This window comes from Corvus moneduloides, chromosome 2 (assembly GCF_009650955.1).
Source record: "Corvus moneduloides isolate bCorMon1 chromosome 2, bCorMon1.pri, whole genome shotgun sequence".
Classification (NCBI taxonomy): domain Eukaryota; kingdom Metazoa; phylum Chordata; class Aves; order Passeriformes; family Corvidae; genus Corvus; species Corvus moneduloides.
The window spans coordinates 115020344-115046193 of NC_045477.1; the positions used below are offsets into that span (position 1 = coordinate 115020344).

The 25850-nt window shown below is 40.3% G+C and overlaps 1 protein-coding gene across 1 annotated transcript in view; it reads left to right on the forward strand.

Moving 5' to 3' along the window:
* Window positions 1–25707, forward strand: part of LANCL3 (LanC like 3) — a 40443-nt gene extending 14736 nt beyond the window's left edge. The window contains exons 2-5 of the mRNA XM_032100905.1: window positions 15122–15245; window positions 16266–16463; window positions 17445–17652; window positions 18711–25707. Coding sequence (XP_031956796.1) covers window positions 15122–15245; window positions 16266–16463; window positions 17445–17652; window positions 18711–18870 — 690 coding nt within the window. The 3' untranslated portion in view covers window positions 18871–25707. The remainder of the gene's footprint in view (window positions 1–15121; window positions 15246–16265; window positions 16464–17444; window positions 17653–18710) is intronic.
* The last annotated feature ends 143 nt before the right edge of the window (window positions 25708–25850 follow it).

Sequence of the window (25850 nt, forward strand, 5' to 3'; positions counted from 1 at the left end):
GTGAAATGTGTTGTCTGTAACATGCCTAACTTGCTTTTTTAAGGACTGGTTTTATGCTCTGAAACACGAGGATTTATTTTTCTTCCAGAATTGATGGGCTAAGTTCTGGGAGTTGATTCTATGACTTGGCCTTGCAACATCTGTCAGTGTTACGACCCACCCCTGAAGGTGAGAGTAACCCAGGTTCTTGTTAGTAGATCCCTTGGACAGATTAGAGTGAAACAACACTGAATGATTGGTGTTTGTAAATGAATATACATTTATTATTAGGGTTTCTTTTGGAAGAGTTTGGTTGCAAAGGAGACCAGGTATGTGGCCATTTTGATTAATATTATCTATAGTAATATAGCAATATAAGAGCATAAAAATAACACTTAAGAAAATGTATGAGAGAAAAGAAAGAGTAGAAAGACATCACCACCAATGGATCCTGTGACGAGACTTGATTGTTGCAAAGTGATGGCAAAGTGGTGGTTGCAGTCGTGATCCATCAGCAGTGGGTGAAGCCCGCCCAATGGGTTAATATACACTCAGGCTCGGTGGGAACACCCAGGTACTTCCCCTGGCAGGGGGGAGCTTTCAGTCCTTTGGTGGGAAGCCTCAGAAATGAGTCTGGGGGCAGTTCAGGGATCTTTGATGGTTTATGACACCTTCTGAGACTGGAGAGCTGCCTCTCACGTCAATGTAGTTCAGTCAGCCTATGCCCCATCAGAAGGGCTGAACCACCCTCAGGACCTTTCCCTGGGGCAGCAGGGGGAGTTTTACAACTGAGGGAGGACAAGTGGCCCAATAAAAAGCACCATTCTGCCTTGCAGGATCTGGCTCAAGGCCTGGCTTGTAGCCCTCGGTGGGTGCTCACCTCCTCTGTCTTATGCAAGCAGGGAAGGGCCACCACACGCCCAGAAACTCAACTCCCTGCCCCTCAAGGGGTGCAAGCCTGGCCTTAGCAAAGCACAGATGGGCAATCGTTTGAGTCATTAAACATTAACATTCCAGTCTCTCGAAGTCAGGACTAAATGTTCTTATATTGTAATATTGGATTAATTGGAAGGTGATAAATTATTTATTTACACAACATGGGTTCTGACAAATTCGAATTTAATTCAGTTGGAGTGGTGGAGCACTTCAGCAGTTAAGCCAAAAATCTTTCTAAAAATTCTCAATTATAGAAAGGTTCATTTGGTTTGTTAAAATTGCACAGTGTAAGTGGACCCAGCTAAATTTTGCAGAAATAATTTCCCTAGCTTACTTGATTCTTGGGGGAGCAGAGAGATATTTTGCCTTTAAACTTGACCTTTTCATAAGCTATCATTTTGTTCGTCCATTGCAAGATAAAATAATTTTTTGTTCTTTAACGTGTTATCTCCTTTAACACATTATCTCCTGTCCAGAAAACAGATGTTAACTTCACTTAGAAGAATTTCATAATTACCTCTTAAGTACTTGTTTCTGCTTGACTTCTTGTTTTGTTTGTTTTGTTTATTTCGATAATGGGAGAACAGACCCAGAGAATTATTCAAAGAAAGAACAAAGCAATCTCAGCTCAAGTAGCTGTTAAATAATCATTTCAGTATTACTCTCATGCATCCTAACGCTTTCTGTTTGCTCTCTGCAGTGCTGCAATACACTGAGCAGGGATTTCACTGACCTGTCCACAGCTCTAGGCAAACTGTCACACATAGTTTAGGTCCTTCTCCTCCGTGAGTGTTGGGTTTGGTGGAGGTCAGGGACTCTTCTGATGTACTGAGCTGTTACAACTGTACCCATATTATACAGCCACTGTCAGGGCATTCTGTGCATCCCTAGGTAGCATGTTAGGATGGAAGCCCTTGCTTTTATTCATTTTAAATGTGGAAAAAAACCCCACAGCATTGAAGGCATTGTGGTTAGGAGCTGCTGATGCTGGCAGCAACTGCGTTCTCTTTCTGAACCTTACTTTGAAACGAATGAAGAAACGAGTAGTTGATAATTTCTGCAAGTTTTACCAGTAACAAGCTATAAATGCTTTTATGGATAGTTTTCCAAATGCTACTTTCTGCAGCCTCTCCTCCTCCTCCTCCTCCATCAATTTTTTTTTGTTCCAACACTTCTGCCACGAGGCTTTGAGGAGACATTTCTGTTTTCTTATTTAGTTTGGTAAGCCTGTGAATGACGCACATTCACTTGTACAGAGGGAGGAGGTCTGAACACTTACAAAACAAGCCTAAAGGCACTGGAAGAAGACTGGGAATTCTTGTATGAGAAAGATAAAAGGACTAGATGATGGTGACAGATAAGGAATGCGGTATTTTTAACGTAAAGAGGGAAAAAATATAAGGCTGCCTAATAATGTATAGAATGAAGTGTCTGTTTTCTGAATTCCAAATGTCCCTGGCATATTTTGTGAGTTGCAACCATGTCAACAATGCTCAGCAAAACACTGAGGAAGCCAAAAGGAGAAGAAAGGAATAAGTTATGACACGCAGCAACACACTTCATATGTAAAAGTAAATGGATGTACAATTGCTTACATTGTGATATTTGATTAGTCGAAAAGTGGTAAAATGTTTTTGACAGGTGTAGTCCAGGCCAAATCCTGTAGTCCTGAGAGAAAAAAAAATTCCCCATGGAAAACAGACATGTAAATGTCTGACAGTCTCAGTTGCATCTGTGAACCTAGGATACCTAGGATAACAGTGTGAAAGGCAAGTGAATTCCTGTTAAACTGACTATCAAGCAAGATGAGATATAGTTTGATCCAATACAATTTGCTGGTGTGTGTATAAACTGCAATCTTTTATTTTAGTTTTTTAAACTTCTTAATTCTTCAAACAATATATTTGCAGTAGCAAAGAAGATTCACAGCAAGAGTGCAAAGCTCTGCCTTGACAGAAAATATAGACCATTATTTGGAATTCTGGCTTCAGGGGAGTGGTGCCTCATACCTCAACTGAAATTTTTAATCTGTTTCATTTAGATGCAGAAGACTGTGTTGCCTGGCTCATCACAGGGGACAGTCTTCTTGAGAATATTTGTTGACAGCTCTTTGAGAATCTGAGGGAGAACTACTGCTTATAAATGCAGCTTTATTCAATAGAGGCATAAAGTATGCACAGCCTTGGAAAAAAGTGATTAAAAAAACCCAAGTATTTTTATTGTCTATAAGTCATGCACTCCACATTGGTTTAGAGCAATGAGTGAGGATGCATGTGCTAGTCAGTTCCCTCCAAACTGACTGAAATGAGAGTAGGATCAATTCTTGAAGAGCTGGATATTTGCTCAGCTGTATCTGTTAGGTTTCTCTACTCAGCTTCTGCAAGCAAGGTCAGCATTTCACTCTGTCAAGTAATTCATGTTCCTGAAATCTCAGTCTTTGAGGGCTAACTTGGACAGAATTATTATCAGTCCCAACAAACTATGAGGCAGCCCTATGGTGTTACTAGCAAGACATAGAAACCCTAATAACTTGTAAAACTTTCAGCATTTCTTACATGATACTTGCCAGGAGTAACAGTCTCCCCAGTCAAGACCCGTTCAGGTCAATGAGGACTTTGATATTAAAAGCCATACAAATGATCTAATAGGTGAAGTGACTTTGAGAAATTGAAAAATAAAGTGCTGCATGAGGCTGAAAAGGCTCTTTTCCATTACTGTGAGTGATTAAGATATGGTGTTACTTAAGATGAATTGAAGGATGAGCATCCTTAGAGATATTCTCAAGGAACTAGCAATCAATCTTCCTCTGTCCTCATCCTGTACTTTTAATTTATTGTATTACATAGTTGCTTTTAAGTGTAATCTCTTATTTTTATTTGGTTTTTTTGGAGATCTCACATGAACAACATCTAATCACTGTTGTTGAAGCAAATGAAGCTTTAATGTTATTTACAATTGGAGCACGAGAATGGCATGATAAGCTGGAAATACAGAAAGGTGGTGTGATCATAGAGGTTCTGTGCAGTAGTTTGGTCAGAGAGATCCCTCAGCGAAGGGTACAGGAGAAGAACATTTATTCATCCAAATAGGCTGTATACAAACCACTGACTGTTCTCTCCAGCCCAGGACCCACTAAATTTGGATATAGACTGTTCTCTTCAAACACAGCCAGCTAACATAGCCTATGGAGCCCAGGAGCTCTTTCACCTCTCTCGCTCTCTCTACCCTCTTTCCCGAGGCCAGTTAGGCTAACATCTGTTTCGTGCCACCTTTTGCCCTGTGTCAGCCAGCTGTTCCTTCCCAACCCAAACAAGGAACACCAGCCAACCAGCAAGGACATAACTGCTACCAGGAGTGGAGTTTTGTTAATTGTGAAGTGATATACAGTGCTGTTGTCCCTTTGTCTTCCTTAACCAAACACCAGTTTAAAGGAACTTCACAGGTATTACCAGTTTCCCAGAGAAAGCTAGACAAAGTTTCTCAGAGCTAAAATTTTGGAGGTGCACCAGAGATGTCCTCATTTCCTGTTACTCCTTGCCAACAGTGCTTTTGAGTAGCTGATTTGACTTCTCTCTTTAGTGACATCTTTAAAGTTAACTATGTCTTCATAAACTTGGCAGCTGTACAATTCATAATCTTAAGAACTCCTAGCCATGAACATTTCTCTTTGCAAATTTGCACTCCTCAGAAGTAAATACATTACTTTTTATTAGATCACTGAGTGTTCTCCTTTACAGATGAAGTAAATGAATGAGGAAACTGAAGTGTCCAGTTGTTTCTGGAGACCTTCAAGTCATCCTCACATATGGCTCATCAGATTTCTTTGGTCTCTAGATACAGTTGTCATTTTCATTTGTAGAGCTCTGAGCCTAGGTCAGCTTCCCTTTGACCAATGTTAGCCATTACTGACTGACTCGAGATCGAGTTCTGCCCATCTCATGCTGACCTGCAGATGTGAGCTAACACTAATAAATTCCTTTTCCCAAGAGCAGCCTGCCTAAGTTCCTAGTAGCAAATGGTCATGCCTAGTTGTGTTGGGTTGACCCTGAGTTGATGGACAGTCTTTAAGACCAATTACGCTTCTCACAATTTACATATTTAAACCACACAGAAAGGCGGGACTTCCCCTTTTTGGTCGGAGCTCGCCTGCTGGAAGGTGGGGGGGCTCCGAGCCTCCCGGCCCCGCTGGGCCGGGCCGGGGCCACTGCCCCTTTCCCCCTTTCTCAGCACCACGGCACGGACCCTGGGTCGCTGGGGGGAACTGTCCCAGAGCCGCAGGCAGCTCAAACCAGCCATGGACTGCCACAGCTAAACCCATCTGGCGCGGCTTCTGGGGACAGGTGGGTCCCTCTCCTCTCCATGCGGAGCCGGCGGAGCCAGCGGGAGCCGGCAGAGCCTCCTGTCTGCAGCCAGCACACTCCGTGCTGAACTGAAGAGGACACCATGCAGCCAGCAGCACAGAGGGAGCGAGGCTTTCCCCACCGTAAAGCCTGAACAAGAACACCCTTCAACATGGCGGCTCCAGAGTCAGAGAGAAAGAGAAGTGAGTCACGTGGGACGGAGCTGGAAATGGCGACAGGAGAAAAGAGGGCGGTGCCGCGATTCTGGCGCGCAGCTTAAAAGAAACCTTCTTGCATGCCGTGGTAAGAAACTGTAATACCACAAACTGTTTGTCTCTTTAATCCGTTTGAAGAACATGGGGGGATGGAGTATCCTCGTGTGCCTGTGAAGATTGTGAAGAGTGCCTATGCCAGGCTATATAGAAGTAGTAAGAGGCTGTTAGAGACTTGTGGTGAAGAAAAGCCTTTGTGTGCGGGCCAAAAGAACTTATCCTTAAAAAGATGAATAACCCCATGTGATGGCCCATGTTTTGTAGTATGAATGAACTGTGAAATTCTTCATGGGAGAGATGTTCTACACACAGCAGACTGTTTGTTTCCGGGCGGGTGTGCTGTTGGTGGCAGTTTGGGAACCACGTGCAACTGAAGGAAAACCTTTTCTTCCTTAAGCATAAGAGAAAAGACTTTTCAAGAACTGCAACACTGACTAACATCCCATGTTCTGTTATCCCTTGTGTGAGCTGGATAAAAGGAGAGAAGTGCTGGAAAGAGGGGGGGGGGGGGGAATTTACTTTAATTTTGTTTTGTTGTTTTCTCTTTACTTTTAATTCTGTTAGTAATAAAGCTCTTTCATTGTACTGCAACTGTTTAAGGTTTGTGCCTGCTTTGCTTTTCTCCTAATTCTTATCTCACAGAAGAAAAATAAGTAAATAATGGATATTTTGAATCAAAACCACTACATTTAATTGGTGTTTCCGCCCGGTTTCGAACTCAACCCGCTACACTAGTTGAACTGGACTTGCATCACTTTTTAATGCAGACTAAAGGCACAGGTTTATGCAGTGTTTGGGGAGGGTCTCTCATTTGTGGTTACAAAGATTTTGTCTCTTGCCAGTTTCATGAATCCTGTTTCCTGCTGCTCTGGAGCTGGAAGAATGGATGGTACTTCTTATGCCTCTGCATAGATTGTGTTCATGAACCAGTCCAAGCACCAGCACAGCGTTGCTACCACAAGAAATGTCTGTGGAACAGATGAAGGCATGGAATCACTTCCAAAGAACCAGCAGACCCGCTGTTAGGGGGAAGTAAGCTGATCCAATATACACAGGCAGAGCAGATGTTCCTTGCTTAGTAGTGTTATAAATGGGATGGGATCCTAGGGCAGCACAGCTACAGCATGCTGGGCTCCCTGTTGCCCCAACTAGAGTGCAAGGTGCCCAGCTTGGAAGGTGTTTGTCATCATAAAGCAGTCAGCACTGTCAGGGACACGTATGCGGAGTGCAGAAGGATAAATCTCCCATCAGGAATTGATAACTCTGTGCTGTGTTTTTGGCGTGAGCTAATTACAGAACTCACTCGCTGATTTACTTTCTGACTGAGACTAGAGAGTCAAAGGATTTCCCACTGTGATGAGGTTTATACATGAATAATCTTCTTCCTACCTGTGAGGAGAGAATGGGAAGGAAAGCAGTATCCATGCAGCAGTAATCTCCTGCTTATTTGCAGCTCTCATAAACTGCTCCAGTGTCTGATGAAGGAGTGGTTGATACACAGGAGCTCCAAACAAGGGTTTGGATTGCAGAAAGGTGATCTCTGATACTTCCATTTTAGCCAGTTCCCAGGGTCTGTGTCCTCATAATTGCTCAGCCATGCATTATGTGGCTAGTCAATAATAACAATGAAAAAGGAAAAAAAGGGATTTTACACGCCTCTTGAAAAACATTGGGGTAAAATTCTGTAATGTAAGAAAAAGCCTCTCCAAGCAGTGCTGGGTTTGTTTCTCACTTAATTTGCAAATCTTTTAAATGTTTTTAAACACGCTTTTCAATTCACACTCTTGAATTTGGGTGCAATTCTAGGGAGAGATGCTTGAAATTAAATTGTTGGCTCTCTGTGCTCTGTGGTAACTCTAACCCTCGACTAGGCAGCAGAGAACATGCAGCTGGGGTGCAGACAGCTGCTGTTCAAAAGCGTCAACACAGGAGTGCATCCCAGGATACCTCATTTGTCCTGTGATCAGACTTGTCCTCCTGAGAAATGCCCTGCTGGCTTTGCTGCTGATCAGCCACCTTTGGTGTTGAGCTTTTGACGGGGTACCTGTCCTTCTGGGACCAGAGTAACAGAGCAGAGGAGGCTGCTGCTCTGCTAAGCTCTTTATTTCATAGTCTCACAGCTTTCTTGAAGGCAGAGTTCGAAGGGGGTTACATGATAAAGGCAAGCAGCAACAGCAACAGCAGGCAAAACCAGCTTCTTCTATATGCTCTATACTCTATATGCTCTGTACTCCAGACTCTATATGCTCTATACTCTAGACTCGATATTTTTTCTTACAGAAGTGTGGATTATATTTGCTAATTGACCAATAAGATTAACACACAATTCTAGTTTTCCTTTTCTTAACCTATCCTGGTCTAATTCTAACAATCCTAAGTCTTGCACCAGTGTTACATAGGTATTACACAGATTTGTGTGTACAGTTTCTATCAGTTCTTATTGTTTACGTGAACACTCTGTCTAAAAAATGTGAACAGTATAATTCTATCTATATTTTGTCTGAAGTAAAGAATTCTGTGAAAATTGTTCTTGCTGCAGCAAGAACTGTGTTTAAGGTCTCTGCTACAGCTTTTTAACATTTCAGGTACTTAGCATATATTTCTACTAAAAGTTAAAAAATCTGTATTTCTGTTTCACTTTGGTGTGGCTTCATGTATCTCCGCTTATCCAAAGGTTTTAATTCAACCCCTGTGCTTTGGCTTCCCTCTGGGCCTGAGTCCAGAGGAGCTTTCACTCCAACACTTTGGCTGATCAGGACCTCAGCTATAAGGGCAGACTGATACCTCCTCAATCATGGTGATTATCTGAACTGCTCTGATCTGGGATCTGTTCCTTGACATCCTCCGTGCTTCGTTTCTCTAGCAGCAGAGAGCACAGTGGTTGTGCTTCCATACTTTTTTCAAGTAATTACTGTGATGGAGACCTGTTTTTTCCTTCCCAAGACCTAGGTGAGCCACTGTATTACAACTGGATAGCTGTATCCAGCCACACCCTGGTGCAGCAGAGTAAGAGGTGTTGGGAGCCTGAGTGTAACTAGGAGAAACTCATGTTTCCCTCTCTCTTCATTGACCCAGGATAGGGGGAGCTTGAAGAAAGGTATGGCAGCAACGAAAGATAGTCAGGTCTTCTTGTGCTTCCTCCCCTTCCATACCCACCCTCTCCCTTCCCATTGTCTCTGCTGGGCATTGTGATTTGTCCTAAGAACACCTAGGGAGAAATGTCCTAAGAAAAGAATACCATGCACAAATTTCAGGAGGAACTATGTGGTTGCTTGCATAAGTACAGAATCCCATAAAAAAGGAGGCTGGAAAAGACCTCTGGGATCATTGAGTCTGACCTGTGACTGAACACCACCATGTCAACCAGACCATGGCACTGCATGAGTCTTTCCTTAAGCATTTCCAGGGACAGTGACTCCGTGGGCAGTCCATTCCGATGTCTAATCATCCTTTCTGTGAAGAAATTCTTCCTAATGTCCAACCTAAGTCTCCCCTCGTGCTGCGTCAGACACTGTCCTCTTGTCCTGTCGCTGGTTGCCTGGAAGAATAGGCCAATCCCCACCTTGCTACAACCTCCCTGCAGGGAGTTGAATGCATTCCAGGGATGGGGGAGCTGTGATTATTGCCCCTGACTGTGGTACACATCAGCCTGCAAAAGGCTGTAAAATGCTGCTGGAGATTGGGCCAACTGGGCACTCCTCCAATTCCTACCTGGTGTTCTTATCTTGGGACAAATCAAAATGCCCATCAGTGACAATCACAAGGGAGAGAAGTGTGTGTGGAGGATGCACATGAAGACTCGAATGTTGTCACCCATCACAAAAGTCCAATTGTTGTTTTTTTCTTTGAAACTCTTCATTTTTAAGTGGAGACATAAGGAACTGAGATGCTCATTGCACTTGACCAACTGTGTAGGAGCACCAGCTGCTCTCAGCCAGCCACATGTCTACAGTGAGAGTTGTGCTCCATCCTTTTTGCAATACTTCATGTTCTCCTTCTGAAGGACAGGTTTAACAGCAGAATTTGGTGGGTTTAGTGCTACACAGTCCTGGCGAGTAGCACCTGATAACAAAATATCAGCATTGTCTTACCTACCAGTAATCTGATTCATCAGGAATAAAGGCAGCTTTCAGTTTCTGACTGGAGTCATGATTAGTGACCCACAAAACAGGACAGGATTGGCTTCGCTGTTTCCGTGGTGCTGAGGCAAAGAGCAAGCCCCAACCCCCCCCAAATTTACATGTTAAAAACAAGCAATGCCATTGGAATCTATAGGGAAGTCTGACTTACTCGAGATTGCAGTCAAGTACCATTTTCCAGTGAACTGACAGTCATATTAATAGCCTTTCTGAGTCTGAACACACTGCCATGTAGTTGTGTTAGCATGAGAAATTCGGGGAAGTACACTCTCAAGACAATACATGGTGCTGTTACAGCATCAAACAGACTGCATTAGGAACACTACTTCTGGAATTAATCTAATATATTGACCAAAGTTTTCAGGAGATTCAAAACCGTATGTTTTTTATCTTTAAAAGAAGGGTGTCCTTGACAATGCTCGTGAGGGAAGCAAACTCATGAGCTTCTGTGTCTGTCCACTTGGAGCTGGGTTTCCCACTGTGCCACAGGAGAGGTACATCAATCAAAGTGGAATAACACTAAGGGGAGGCAGACCCCTGTTTTGTACCTGCTACTCTTCCATGGCTTCAGGTGTTACCATTGTCTGAAAGGCAAAAACCTGGCTGTGACATTGCATGGAAAGGTTCCTAAACAATGCCCATCCCTGTCTTTGGCAGAAAAAGATCAAGCTTAAGGAATGAGCTTAAATGTCATGTGCTGTAGTAAGTATCATGAAATTACCAAGTTGACTCTACTGTCTGCTGTCCTGCTGAACACAAATATGTACGCCCTTTTTTGCAGCATTTTGGGTTATTATAACTAATTCACAAGCTCCCTCTGCTGGGCTACCAGCATAGGAGAGCAATGGCAAAGCTCCTGTTATTTGCAGACTGACCCATTTTCTTCAGCTTATTTTGACAGTTTGTACAGCATCAGAAAAAGTGTACAATCAAATTCATGTAAATGGCTTTTTAGAAGTGTGTCAGAGAAAGGTTTGATGTGTTAGGTGCATAATAAAATGGTTTTATGTGCACAGAAGGTTTTTTCCACAATAATGTAAATGTAGCTGTTACCTCCTGAAAGTGCTCATGCATCTATCAAAAGATAATGATACTTGGCTTCAGTAATGCCTTCTGTTACAGGAAAGAGCTCTAAGGAAATAAATACAGATCTGTTAAAAGAATTAAAAGCTTACAGTCATCTAATACACTCCATGCAGTATGCAGTTTGATGTAGCAGTGGTTTTCAGAATGAGCCAAGGGGTTTGTACAAGCATTCAGAGGAATGAAAAAGTGCTGAAAATGTTACCCTAATCAGAAGAGCTTGTCCTGCTGCTTTCTGCCTAATCCTCAAGGTCAAGATTTCTGTGTACAGTTTTCAAAACACAAGTGTGGGGCTTAGCACTGTCATAACCGGTAATTGTGAAATCTCTTTTAATAGGTTAAAAGGAGTTGTGAAATTATTGACTTCCAACTAAACAATCTCAGGGTGAGAGATTGCTAACAAAAAACAGAATGATTGCTGTAGACACAGCACTTCCTGGCTGGCTTTTAACAGGGATTTACTGAATAAAGGGCCTGCCTTAAATAATTCACAAAATTGCGCAGTGCCTTTATGGGAAAAGGCATGTTGTCTGCAGTGGCACCAGAGAAAAATTGAGAGACTTTATGAACAATCAAAGTGGCTTTTTTACTGCAAGTCGGGCTCCTAGACACGGACAGTGGTAGAAATAGAAGGTATTGTAGTGCTACTGATGTGTTGTGCTTAAAGTAACAGGTATATGGGAATGTAGCTGTCACCAGTGGGAGTGGAGCAGTTATTTGGCAGCGCTCAGCATCACTGAATAATGATGTAAAACAAACTCTAAAGAACTCCAGTGACCAATTGATACAGAAATTGCAGGGGGTATGTGGAATGCATGTATTCCAAACTTCAATCTAGTGAGGAGACCAAAATGAACATTTCTAACATCAACTGAGGCAAACTCACCTAAAGTGGGCAGGCCACCTGGACTTAATGTGGAAAAGGAACATGTGTGTGATAAATAGCTGAAAGCTTAGGAGGGGCTTTTTACATGGGCAGGTAGTGATAGGACAAGGGGGAATGGCTTTAAACTGAAAGCAGGCCAGTTTGGTCTAGATACTAGGAAGAAAGTCCTTGATGTGAGTTGTGAGGAAGTTGTTCAAAGCCAGGTTGGATGGGGTTTGGAGAAACCTGGTCTAGTAGAAGGTGTCCCTACCCGTGCTGGGGCACTTGGAACTAAACCGTCTTTAAGGTGCCTTCCAACCCAAGCCATTCTGTAATTCTATGGTAGAACAGGTTGTGATGTCTTTAAAAATACGAAAAGGAATTAGCTGAAATTTTAAAGCACTAGCAATGTATCTGTTGGTGTCATTAGTCTTCCATTCAAGTACTGACATGCTTAGAGGGTAATTTTACATATGCTCCTATTAAATGACATTCAAGAATTTTCTCAAAATATGTATCTTATCTCAGGCATGAAATTCTTGTCTAGGTAGCATATTCTCATATTGGCTTTATTTGCATCAAAGCATCTGACAGCTCCAGAGGATGTTATATCAGTATACAATGTATCCTTTCAAAGCCTTGAGTATGATCAGTCTGTTTCTTTTCTGTCCCTGATTAAACATTGCTTCGGTAATTCCCAGGGGCAAGGAGTCATTGTGACTACACTGAACTGAAAATGAAGTTTGTAAGACCACAGTTGTGCTGTCTGTGGTTATGATTAGTGTATTTTATGATTTTTGTTTTGGTAATAAGATTTAGCTGTTTTATTAAAGTGTGCTGTGAGGGAGCATACAGAGACAAGCCACAGAATTTTTTTTTTTGGTAAGGTGACAGAAATCTAAGGGGATTTTAACACAAAATTGGTTGAAATATAATGTGTCAGACCAATGGAGATCTTAAATGGGATTGCTGATTATTCAGCCTTTGGCAGGCAACTAATAGTGATGGTAAGTGAGAGTTTCTGTTCCAGCCACCCATTTCCCAGAATAAGGAGCAAATGCAAATCCTTCATATTTGTTCTGGGAAACAGGCAGCAGCCCTAGAATTAATGTGGATTGAGGGACTTAGGAAGAGGTATTTGTAGTCAACATAAAGATTTTTTTATTTAGCTGTTAGTTAGGACACATCTACCTGGTGTAAGCCCAGAGGTGAGTCTGAGCAGCCAGAAATAAGGCTGTTTTCAAGATACACAGGTCATTTTCTTTCCCATTTTCTTTGGTCATGTGGAAGTGGATCAGGTGGGTTGATTTCTGCCATCCATTCATGATTTTAAATACCATTTTTCGTCTGTCTTTGCACATGGGCTGCTTTTGCATTCTGAAAAAGAGGTGATATTCATTAGCATATTTCATTATGCCAGCCAAAAGGGTATATACTATGTATAGATGTAAGTGTTCACAGTGCTTAAGTGTTTTGACTTTTTACACTTACTTTATATTAAAAAACAGTGAACAGTGCATTCCTCTCTAGCTAATACTTCTTTATGCAGCACTCTGAAAGGCTGGATTTGGATAGAAGTTTATATCCATTTAAAATACACATTCAGCATTCTAAAATAGTCATTAGTTCAATTTAAAAATTAAATGTGCCAAACATAATAATAAGCTTAGCAAAACAGGCTTTGTATTGAAAGCTAGTTGATAATATTAAGTGAAGGAATCATTACATACAGAAAGTGAACTGATTAAGATTTTTCTAATCCACATGCCTTTGCCTTTCAGAATTACAATTAGTAGACCTTATCTTTCACATTTATTTTTAAAAGGTGACCTTATTAATGCTTTTACAAGGTATGGAATTTGGAAGAGTAGGTGCCAAATTTCAAGACAGTCAAGTGAGAGTTCTGGAGAGAATTCAGTGTTTCTCACCGTGTCTTTGCTCTCCCATTTCCTTTGGATTCAAACCATCTCTTTAAATTCTGTGAAGGTAAAACAATTAATTTAAACATTACTGGAAATGAGTGAGATTTCCAGATGTTAATGGCTTATTTAATTCTACTGCAGTAACATTAAAGAACACTAATCAAAATCAGAAGTAGATTGTTCTCCAGGTTGTACAAATATCAGAGTCATTTGGAGCAAGGTTGTAATAAAATCCCTTGTTATCAGGGAGCAAGGTGAGACACACAAACAAGATATTTCAGCCATTAATTTTCAGTCAAGTTTTAAGTGAAATTAATTATCTGCAGCATCTTGTGCAGTCCAAATGAGAGAATATAGTTCATAACAGATGTTGTTTCCATATTAAAACTATCAGTATTTTTTAAACTTGAAGAACTAATTGTAAATCCTATATAATTAAAATTATAGCAAACCCAAATGTGTACAGAATCATTTCAAAGATATTCTAATATTCCAGTTAATTTTAGGATTGCCATTTGTCTTGTCAAGAGTATTTGTACAGCCTTTTCCTTTTTTCTTTTTCTGTGTCATTTTACTTTCTTTCTTTCTCAGTTCTGTTTTCACAAGTTGAAATATATTTCTTCAAAGTACTGCTGCCATATGAGCTTTCCCCTAAAGCCAAAACACTACTTCAGTTAAATTACATAATTGGCCTAGGTATTGGTCAGTAATGTCCAGGTGTGGCTGACACAGGAGATTGCTGATGATTGCAGTGAATTGCATGTAATTAGAGTTGTAGTTAAAACATCTAAAACTGATTTCTCACTGAATCCTTTAGGTCATTAACGTGGAAAAGTTCATGTCTCATGAAATACAGGATTTGTCAGTCTTACTTTGACACCTCTAAGAGTAAGGCACTAGTCATTTTTTGGACTGCATTAAAGGCAGCATTGGCCTGTTTGTGATGCTTAAGTCCCACAAGAATAGGTAGCCTATCTTCATAGAAGCCTGTCTTGCACTTCATTTTTCTAAGCATTTTCTGTACTAAGAAAGGCTGATTCTTTTACTAAGAGGTTTCTGAACCCTCATATATAGTAGTGATTTTCAGTAAAATTTAGTACCCTCTTCCTTGCTTCCTTTTTTTTTTAATCTTATCTGTAGAAAAATCTGTCTAGGTTGGTGTGTCCCAGTAAAGCCTGTAGCATTTACTTCTTTAATCTTTCCCTTTGTCTTCTCCTAATGCTTCTTCCCCCAGTCTGGAGGCTGCTGTTCTGCCTCTTGCCTGCTGCTTGTTGTCAGCTTCCATCAGACTGAAGGATCTCAGGGAAGAAAAGACTCTTAGAGGGCCTCTTTTCACCTCATCTGTGCAGCTAAAGGTTTGACATTGACTTCCTGAGACAGGATGAAGCTCTGGTTTTGAGAAACATTATGTAAATCAACTGTGTTATGTAAGGAGCTCTTAATAATGATGTACATTACAGCATATTTATTAGATTAAAGGCAGTACTTCATCCTGTGCACTGGCAAAAAAGCAGAGTCCTGAAAAATGTCTTAAAGAGTGAAATCATTGTAACAGACTTGTTGTTTGTTTGATGTTTCTGTTTAGGTGCTGACCGCAGCACAAATTAAATCCATTTGCCTGGCCATACTAGAATCAGGAAAACAGTATGCAGTGAAGAAGAGAAAACCAGTCCCACTCATGTATTCCTACTATGGAACGGAGTATCTTGGTGAGTAAAACACACCAACACCTCTGAGAGTGGTGCTGTGTGGAGATGCTGAGCTAGTAGGCACTTCAGAAATAAAAAACATAGAATCTACAGTGTGGGATTTCTCCTGAGCCAGTTGGGACCATCCAACCTCCTAAAACTGTGAAGTGGGACTGAGGAGCTGGAGGGAAGGGCTGATGCTGCTGAGCTCATTCCCTCTTCTTTCTGCCCTGGTAAATCTGCCTTGCCAGCAGAGGCTGTGAGAGGTGTGGTGTCCGTGCCTGTATGGAGCAGGTTACTCAGGGCACTGTCAGGGATTTTCTCTCTAAGCTGCTTGTTGCCATGCCGGGACTGGCAGAGCAGTTTTGGCCGTAGCAGTGCGACTCAGGCACGAGGTCATCTGCTCCCCTCATGGGCAGCTTAGTTGGAGCTCATCTGAAGCAGTGGTGAAAGGCCACTGAGCAGCTCCCTTATGGGTTTCTCAAAGCACAGTATCACTGCAGCACGTGTGAGCTTGGTTCACAATTCCTTGGCAGGGGAGCAGAGAGCGCAGTCACTGAGCAGTGTGTTCCACAGACTCTGGCAGGTACAGACAGTTCTTGCACGGAAATTTAGGTGTTAGCTCACTGATACTGTCAGTCAGTAACTGGGAAATACCCATTTATGGCCCAGTTTCAATTTGCATTCAACAAAGACTTCAAGATTCAGATTCAGCAGTCAGTCAAGAGTAGTAACACCTTGAGACAGAATGCAGTTCAGGTTTGGTTTAACTTCACACAGTGAGATTCAGTCATATCAGAGTGAGAGCAGAAAGAATTCATACATATTTTTGCAAAGTTAGAGGAACTAGAAATGACAGAAGTAGTAAAATATGGTGTTATGCACCTAGAAATATTTTATTCCAAGCACTATTCTAATATGCATAAAGAAGATGAAGGAGCTCTGCATTTGACAAGGAAATCTCTCCCAAGGGAAAGTTGCAATGAGGTGGAGACAGGACCTAAGCCCACCCTCTAATTCAATTGTTTCTACTCTTTACAGGTGCAGCACATGGGCTGTCCTCAATCCTGCAGATGTTGCTCTCCTATTATGAGTACCTGCAGCCAGCAGACCAGGAGCTCGTGTGGCAGAGCGTGGATTTCCTGATGGACCAAGAACAGAACAGCAACTGGCCCCCTGAGCTGGGGGAGACAATCGAGCGGGAGAACGAGCTGGTACACTGGTGCCATGGAGCTCCAGGTTCTTTTCCCACTGATACTATGAATAGCCAGATGTCGATCACATTGCTTTTCCACATTAGGTGATTCCATGTAGAAGATAATCTCAGGTTAAATTCAGCCAAAGTGACAAAATCCTAAGGGACGTAAAGAAGTTAAACATAGAGATGTGCAAATGCAGTAATTGCTATTGTTCTTCCCCAGTAAAACCTGTATCCCGTCACTATTCTTGGGTAATAAGACAGATGTAGCTTTCAAGAACACTTCAGCTACTTCAGTGTTTGTTAAATTCAGACCACAAGTGAGCTAAACATTTCCTTAGGCACTTGAGTTGGTTATTTGTTATGTGCATTCTCATAAGGTTACCATGAACTGAGCTGTGCGGTGCTCTGGTGAAGATTATGATTAATTTATTTAAATCACCTCTAAAAATAAGCCAAATCGCTTTTTTTTTTTTTTTTTTTTTTTTTTTGGTAAACAGAAGTTAGTATGCATAACTGCATATAACTAGAATAAAGCTGTGTGGACCTCATTGGGGGGAAAAAGGGAGTTTCTTTTTCTCATGTAGTAAAAAATGGCATCTGTTGCCAGTGTAAGAAATTATCTTGCCCATCCTTGTGTTTCTGTCAGTTTAAGCAGGTGTGATGAATGGGGATTTGAAACCAATAGAAGACACTGCTAAGAATTTACTGTTTAAAGTCAAAAACATGACTGTGTTTTAAAATGATAAAAGTCTGGGAATGTTAGAGTAAACCCTGAAATTCAATAATGCCTTGAAAAGATTCAGAGTGCTGTTGTCGCAGGGGGTGGATAAGTACATCTTGCTGTGTGTCTTTAGCATAGCAGATACTCCCCCCTCCACACGGAGCATTTAGAGGCAATGTTGACATGTGTAGAGCACAAGACTGAAGATTTTTAGTGCATTAATCTTTATTTTCTTACATGTTCTGTGAAACCCTTGGTGTACCTATTACAAAAGTCAATCTTGCTGCTCTTTTCCTAGGCATTGCATATCTTTTTGCCAAAGCTTACCTGGTTTCCAAGAAGCCTCAGTATCTGGACACTTGTATCCGCTGTGGAGAGCTTACCTGGCAGAAGGGCCTGCTGAAGAAGGGCCCTGGAATATGCCACGGGGTGGCTGGTAGTGCTTATGTGTTCCTGTTGCTGTATAGGCTCACTGGGAACTCAAAATACATATACAGGGCACAAAGGTTAGCATTCCTGTCTTCTGGATTTAGGGTAATACCAGAAAGTTTCCGGAACATTTACAGAGTAGAGTCTGATCACCAGCCTTGGATGTAACCCAAGTGTTGAAGCTTCAGCGTCAATTCTAGCCAGGTTGTGGGGTGGGTGCACTCTGTGGGAGCTCTGCAGTCTGGTTCCAGGCTGCCTGTGGTGGGAGAACATTGGGTTCTCCCAGGCTCCCTCCCTGCCCGAGAGCCTGCGTTCCTTCAGAGGGAACTGGACTGGATGTGGAGAAATGATGTTCATCCAGGGCTCATCCTGATGTGATGACAGAACTCAGACAAGTTGTGTACCTAGGTCCAGGAGCAGAGTAAAACATGATTTGTTAGGTTTTTTTCAGAGCATTTTTTAACAGTATTCCATATTACTAGAAGTGGAAAGTAAGTGTAGGATGTGGTGTGCAGTTACTTTATATTTTTTTTTAATTTATCGTTCCCACCTTTAGCTTAGCTAGTGGGGTTAATTCTATTTTGTCTGGATGCAAGCACATGTGGTCCAGTGAAAATTCTGTCATGGTGCTGCAATTATCTTTAACTATGTATCTCTAGTTTACTGTGCCTGTTTAAAAACATAGTATTCAATGTTACTGTTTTCCTTACAGCACAGAATAACAAGGGGAAGTGGTATAGCAATTAGGATGACTGATTTTCAGCCATTTGCTTATTTTTTAATTTGTGTAGCTATTTCAGCACTACAGAATTTCTTGTCTTGATGTGAAACATTGCTTGCATCCTAAAACTTATCAAAAAGTATTTGTTTAATGATATGTTTTACAGAAGTCAGAAAAAGTTTATAGCTCTTAAGCAAGCATAATGCATGCACAGATTGCAAAGGTTTGTCTCTTCTGGATCTAATGGACCTCAGTTTCTTGTGGAAATTGGATAGTGTAAAATTTGCAGAAAAGGTTAAATACTGATCATTCTGGTTTTTTTAATTATTGAATGTTATTAAAATGATGCTTCCAAACAACAAGTAGACCGAGAGGGACATCAAGTAATAACAAACTCTTTTTTCTCTCTCTTAGGTTTGCAGAGTTCTTATTTACAGAAGAATTTAAGTCTGGTTCCCGGGCACTAGAAAGTGTATATAGTCTCTATGAAGGTTTCTCAGGAACTGTGTGTTTCCTGACTGACTTGCTGCAACCCAACCAAGCCGAGTTTCCTCTCTTCAGTGTCTTTGTCTAAAGACTGATGTTCTTCAGAGCCACATCCCGGTGGTGATGGGAGAGGGCACCTGCAGTTTCACTTACTTGTCCAGACAGGCTATTTACAAAATGAGCCGGGGTACCACTAATGCTAGCCTTAATGTAGCTGGGAGTCAGATCAAAAAGAAAATACACTGGGGCTTGGGGAGTGGGAAAGTGTGTGGTCAAAATAAATGGGTCAGTGGGGAAAAAACCCATGGGGAACTAACTGAATCATAGATATTTATCTAATTATTCAAGTGAGAGAGAAGGGGGCATTATCAAACTTTAATTTGGTGAAAAAAAGGCAAGCTAGAATTGCAGGATCATGCAAAGAAGCAGTGATGCACCCAGTAGGTTTAAAAAGAGTCCTGCAAAAACCATTTGTGGAGCAATGCACTTATTGGGGAGGGTGTTGTAGACATGTCACTGCACTCCACAAAGGCAAAATCTGGAGTTTTTTTTTACCTAAACCACATCTGCTAGTTTTAGTAACATGTATTAGGAATACCTGTATCTTGGAGCTCTTTGGTCTTTATATGATACATATAATGGCAGTTCTGTAGATAGCTATGTGTTCAGGCTGCAGTTTCACAGTTCATCTCAGCAAGTGGGGTCTCACGTGTGTAAATTAGCACGGAATTGGACCCTTCGTTTTAGAGCTCAGTCTGTGGCAAGGAGCTGGTCTCCTTTCTGATCTACTGAAACTGTGTCATGTCTTGTTAGTGTTTTCCCAGTCACATGGAAGATAGGTGGAGCCATGGAGAGGACTTGGATTGAAAAGTTCTGTAGCAAAGATACAGCAGGCAGATGCTTTCTTCATGGTACAGCATTGCTAGATAAGTATTGTTCAGTGATACAAAAGCTTCCTTTAAAACTTAATTACTTATAGCAGCATTTCTGAACAGTACCCTAAGTATTTCAGACGATGGAAAACCTATTTTCCTTGAGAAATTCTTCACTAAAAACCCTGCAAAGTGAATACAATCCTGGGATGGCATACTGATCCTCAGAAAAAAACTGATAACAAAACTCAAAATTGCTTCTTTTCCTAGTTAACAAAACCATGTATATGCCCAAATGATTTTTAGCTAGAAAATAATTTAGATAGAAATAAATGGGTTGCTCAACAGTAGTTGCACTAGCACTTAAAGTTGCAATTATATTCTGTTTTCTATGTATTATAGATATGATGACGTGGTACTTGAAAGCTAAAGAAAACACTAACATAGATTTGTAGTAAAAAGTAGAAAATTAATATCTGTATTTAAAATATATTTACTATTTATGTCTTTATTTTTATTTATATGGGAATAATATCTGTAAAGACAAATCAGGAAGACCAATATGTCGCAAATTGAAGTTAGAGAGAAAAAGCTGCTGTACATGTACTGCCAAACAAAGCAGTGTCTCTTCCTGCATTCTCAGCTGGAGGAGATTACAATTTCTCTATTTTTAATGCCTAATGGATTAAAGTTCCCATTTCATTTCAGTGGGCTTTGATCAGGCTATAAGCTGGAGCCGGGTCTTGCAATCCTTCCACATTTTAATATAATAATCCCATTCCTGGTTTTGCCACTGTTATTTTAATGAGATAGCTTGCATTATTATGAGCTGCAGATAAGGATTTCTGTTACTTTGTCTTGCACTGTGCAGCTTTAATTAATTACTTAATCATAGAAATAACCATATTTCATTGGTGAATAAAGCAGTGCAGTTCTGTATCAGTTTGACAAGAATTTAGGTATCTTTTAACGAATGGAAATGTTAAAATTCAATATACATTTATGTGTTTATTAAAACACGTAAGTTAAAAGGTTAGATGGTCTTTTAAGAAAGCCACTAATGTCACTAACTTGGTTACTCTGAGCAGTGAGATGTGTGCACACAGAAGGGTGAATTCCATAGGGAGGATGTACACATGAGGCTGAATCAAAAAATCAGTGGAGATGTGAGTGTGCTCTGCCCAGCCTGTGGAAATGCTCCTGTTAGAGCAGAGCAAAGTCAATTGTCAGTAGTGAAGATCCCAAACCCATTAGGATCTTTTATCTAGTTGGTTCCTGCAATGCATTTGGCTCATATATTTCATAACTGGAACCTTCTTAAACAAAAGTTTAAGGAAGGTAAAACTTGGCCTATACATTTCTTCCCTGTGGTCAATCACTTTTCAGTCTCAGTTTTTATTGTAGGGTGATGTCACTCAGCTCAAACATGTAAGTAGTAATATTTGTGCCACTGCATTTAAATAGCTCCTGTAATTGTGTTCTGTCTTACTGGAAGACAAAGAAATAGGTTCTGCTGTGATACAGACTCACACTTTAGAAATCCTTCATTTATTGCTAACCCTTATATTTAGAGATGCAAACATAAACAAAAGCTGTCTTATATTTTGAAAACTACACCCTAAAAGGAAGCCCAAACAACTCCGAACTTAAGCCTTAGCAGAATCTACACATCACAGTAGTAATCATGATGTTTTGATTTTGTCCCCAGTGCCTATTCTTTAGTTATCAGTGGGCCACAACTGTTAATGTTTCCACTTAGTTATTTTTTGGGAGTGTCTTGAAAATGAAAACCATTGCCAAAATCTTAATAAATCCAAAGCATTATAAATCAGTAACTTAGATTCAGACCAAGTTATGAGTGCTGATACTATAACATATACCACATGTATATTAAAACTTACCATAATAGCAGTAGATAAAATCATTCTGTTTTATTATACTTAACTTCTAGTGGCCAAGTTTGCATTTATTTTTAAATGTGATTCTTCATAAGTGCCAGGAAATAAACATTAAGAGCTCAGTGTCAGTTTTCTAGTGGTTTTTCCTGTGTGTCTCTGTAGAATTTCTTCCAATTCACATTTAGAGGAGACTCTGATCTGCTCTGTGTTGTGATCAACAGTACATGCAAAACAGATCTTCTGTCCCCATTCTCTGTGTATGAAGCCACATGTTTTGGCTTCCTGAGAGAAAGAAAACAGTTATTTGAATAAGAGTTAGTCCATTCAACAATGAGAAAACCCGTGGAACCACCCAGTTTTTGAAATCTAGATCCCAAACATCTCTGCAGGTTATGTGAGTTCGGCGCTGACTCTGGCAAGGGCAGCACACAAACATCCAGTCTCATGGGATACATCTGGTAAAAATCTTGGAACATAATTGTTCCTCTTTTATCAGACATGGCAGTTTGAGCTCACTCTTAGAGATTTGTGGCTTTTCTTACCTGACCTGGATGGGTAAGGTGGCTACTAGATGTGCTGCAGTCACAGCTCCTAAACACAGTGCAAATACACCCCAGAGCTCTGCAGAAAATGCCACTCATTAAATGAGCAGGGTTTTTTCATCTTTTCCCTCTTTATTGTCTATCTCATTTTTTTCTCTGTACTGTATATGCTGTTACAAATGTGCTGTTGCAACCTTTGTTTGTTTTTAAGACATTGACAGGAAAGCAACCTGAGTAGGGCTGTCAGCACTTTCCAGTGTAACAGAAAGTAAGGTCCTCTGTGTACCCTTCTTCCTGCTTTGAGAAATCGATCGTGCAACCTTTGCTAGATGTTCTCCGTGGGATGCTGTCTCCTCCTGCTCCCAGACTGGACCCTTATGGACTGAAAAATGTATTCCTGTACAGATTCTGCCATGGTGCTGTGACAAAAGTGTGTTATGGGAAACTTGAGAAGCCTCTTTCAAAGTGTAAAACACAGTAACTATGTCATGTTTGCACATTAGTTTCTTGGTTGTGTTTAGTTTCTAAAGTGTAGGCAATAGGAATTTAAGTGATATAATAGTATTTCTGATTATGCTGTTAAAGCAAAGAGGATGCATTGTGTGGGTATTGGTGCTTATTTGTGATGTACCTGTGTTTGTGTGGTGCTGTTTGTGAGTAAAGCTGTAGATTACACATCAGTTTAAGGAGCTACACACTGTTCATGACTTCTAGCCTGCCATCCATAGATTACTGTGAGGGAATAATTTTGAGGGAAACTAGATCTGTAGTATCCACATTTATTCATTTCAGGATTCATAGAACCAGATGCAGTAAGTTTTATCAATAGTACAGTTCTAACAAATACATCTTTATTTCTACCTGCTACTCACAACTTCTCATCTTAATAACGTGTTTATTTTGTGCCACTGCTTTCAATATCGGCTTTGTTTGCATCATTGTTGCCTTCAGTTTCCCTTCCTTTGTTTCCCAACCTATGAATAACTTGAGGAGACTGAAGAAGCAGCCCAGGTCTTTTGTTCTTGAAAATAAGATTGATTCATTTTCCTTAAGCAGGGTGTTGTATTAACTTGCATTACATTGTTTAATGCTCCCGGATGGTCTCTTCTCACTGGCTGTGCCATTTCCCACCTGCTAAGGAAAAATCAGTATCATGTGTTAGAACTGTCACTGGAGTTTTACATCATTAAATAAAACAGAGACTTTGTGGGGAGCATGGTCACTTCTCCAGTATTTCAGTTCTGTTAGGACAGTCGAAACCAAGTGAAATGGCTAAACATTCCAAAATACACTTTTAAATAGTTCTGGGAAATATACATAAGTGAATGCAAGTAAAGGGATCACCTTTATTGCTTCTCTGTCAAATTAAGTAATGCCACTTTGATGTTCTAATACTGATTATATATGGACATGGAAAAAATATGACAAGAATACTGATCGGGTTTTTTTTAATACTGTGGAAAAAGTGAACCGTAGATCTCTGCTGTATTCAGAAATGTAGAGGGGCAATATGTGGAAATGGAAACTTTGATAAGCAATCAAGTGTTTGTACTCATATAGTTTTCTGCATATACAGTTAAAGCATCTGCCAACATATTGCATGTTTTATGCCAACAGTGACCTATTTTAATGTATGCATGCATTTTGAGAATATATCCTTGTTCTTTGGATCTCTGAGGTCTGCCAGGTAAATCTCAGGTGCAGTAATCTCCTACATACCTTGAATATTCACTGGCATGAGTGCATATTCTAATCTGTAGGAAGATTAGTATATCAGGACTAAAATTGCCCTATAGATTTTCAAAGAGTAATCTTTCTCTGAGGAACTACACTGATAGCAATTGCTGGCTAGCAGCATAGCCTGGACTGCTCTGAGAAGACATTTCAGTTTATATAAATATGTCTTAGACTAAGCAGTAGCAGCAGAAAGCTAAATTGAAAAGAAATAAGAAAATGACCAAAAATCCCACTATAAGGGGAACAACATACTTCAAAGCCATAAGCCAAAAATGCTCAGGGCCCACAAAACAATACAGCAATTTAGGGATGTGAATAGGCATTTTCCAAGGGAATAGCAGTGTTTCATTGCACAGGTAGTGGTACAACAAGCACTGTTCAGGTTTCAGCTGCTTTGAACAGCACTTCATTGTCATTATAGCAAAGTCATCAAATGTTGAAAAACATTTGCCTGTGAAGGAGTTGCCTGTAGCTGAACCCACTGCCTACTCCTGTCTGTTAATGGAACAGAATTGATGTGCACTATCCATGATGAGGCAGTTTAAAGAAATACATTCAAGAAGCCAACAAGCACCAACTTTTCAATCTGTCTTTGAATTATTAAACCTTCTGACTAATTTTTACTGTCACCGTTGGTCCTATACCCTGGATATTTGAAATTCTACATCGTGCTCTCAAAAAAAATTCATTTATAAATAGCAATCTGCTTGAAAATACAGACCATATTTATTTTTAATTCTTAGAAGGGAGTCTCTTGACTTTGTTCATTGCATGACTCAAAGAGAAGATGGAGGCACTTAGGTCAAGTATGGCAATACCAACCAGAATGGCAGAAAATCAATTAAAAACTCATTTTGCCCAGTGGCTTAATGATATTTGAATAAAAGAGATTTTATAGTGTACTGATATTCAGCAACAGCATTGTAGGACTATGTAGAAGTCCTTAAGTCAATTATATCCCATAGGGAATAGAAAACAGATTCTAGTCAAACATGTATTTTTACTTCATATAGAAGAGAAAGGCTGTCTGACCGGAAATTTAACTCTGCTTCTGTCTTCATTACCATGACCACACATGAGAGAAGAAGGATTTTCTTTAACAGTGGTCTGATTCTGCCACTGAATTGGCCTCCTGCCCTCATTTTAAGGGCCTGATAAGCGACCTGCTGATGTCAGTGATGAACATCCACTTGATTCCAGGCATGTAAGGCAGCTCCTTCCACACGTGTAAAGCAGGGGTAAAACTATGTCATTCCAGACCCCAAGCCTACAAACTTTCCTTTACACATGAGTCCCATGGAGTTAGTAAGACTTGTTTGTACAGTATGAGGAAAGCACAGATGTTTGCATATGCAGGGCCCTATTTGATAGCAGTTTATACACATTTTATCTCAATATCTCTGCAATATACATGAATACCAATACAAATAAAAAGTACAGGGAACTTAAATGGCATTATTTCTTGTCTAGTTTGTGTTGGTGACACTTGATTATTAGGTATATTCCAGTGTGTGATGTTCATTCCTTGAGTATGTGCCACACCCTAGATTGGTTTCTCAGTGTTACAGCCATTCACAGCCGTGATGTGGTACAGGCCTGTAGAATCAAGGTTGATTTGATTCTTTAGAGATGCACCTTATTGGTTGAAAGCAGGACCCCTGCTTTTCTAATATTTTAAACACTGTGATCTTTCAGAATGTGTTTATTGTATTAGTTTTGTATTGTAGAATATGATAGAAACTAGATTTTATAGCTTTTTAAAAGCAGTGATAATACTAAGCTTCATAGTGGCAGAACAAACTGTGTATATCCATATTATGAATATTAAAGCTGTGATTATATTTTGCCTTAAATAAAAGTCCAACCTTGAACAGTATGATTTTGCATTGGATTGTTTATTTCTGTACTTACCTTTCATAGTGCTGGGAAGTCTTCCTTCCAGAATAGTCATGACTCAGTGCTCCAAAAGCTTTTCAGTGGTTATCAAAAGTAAAATAAATCATTTTAGAATGAGATAAA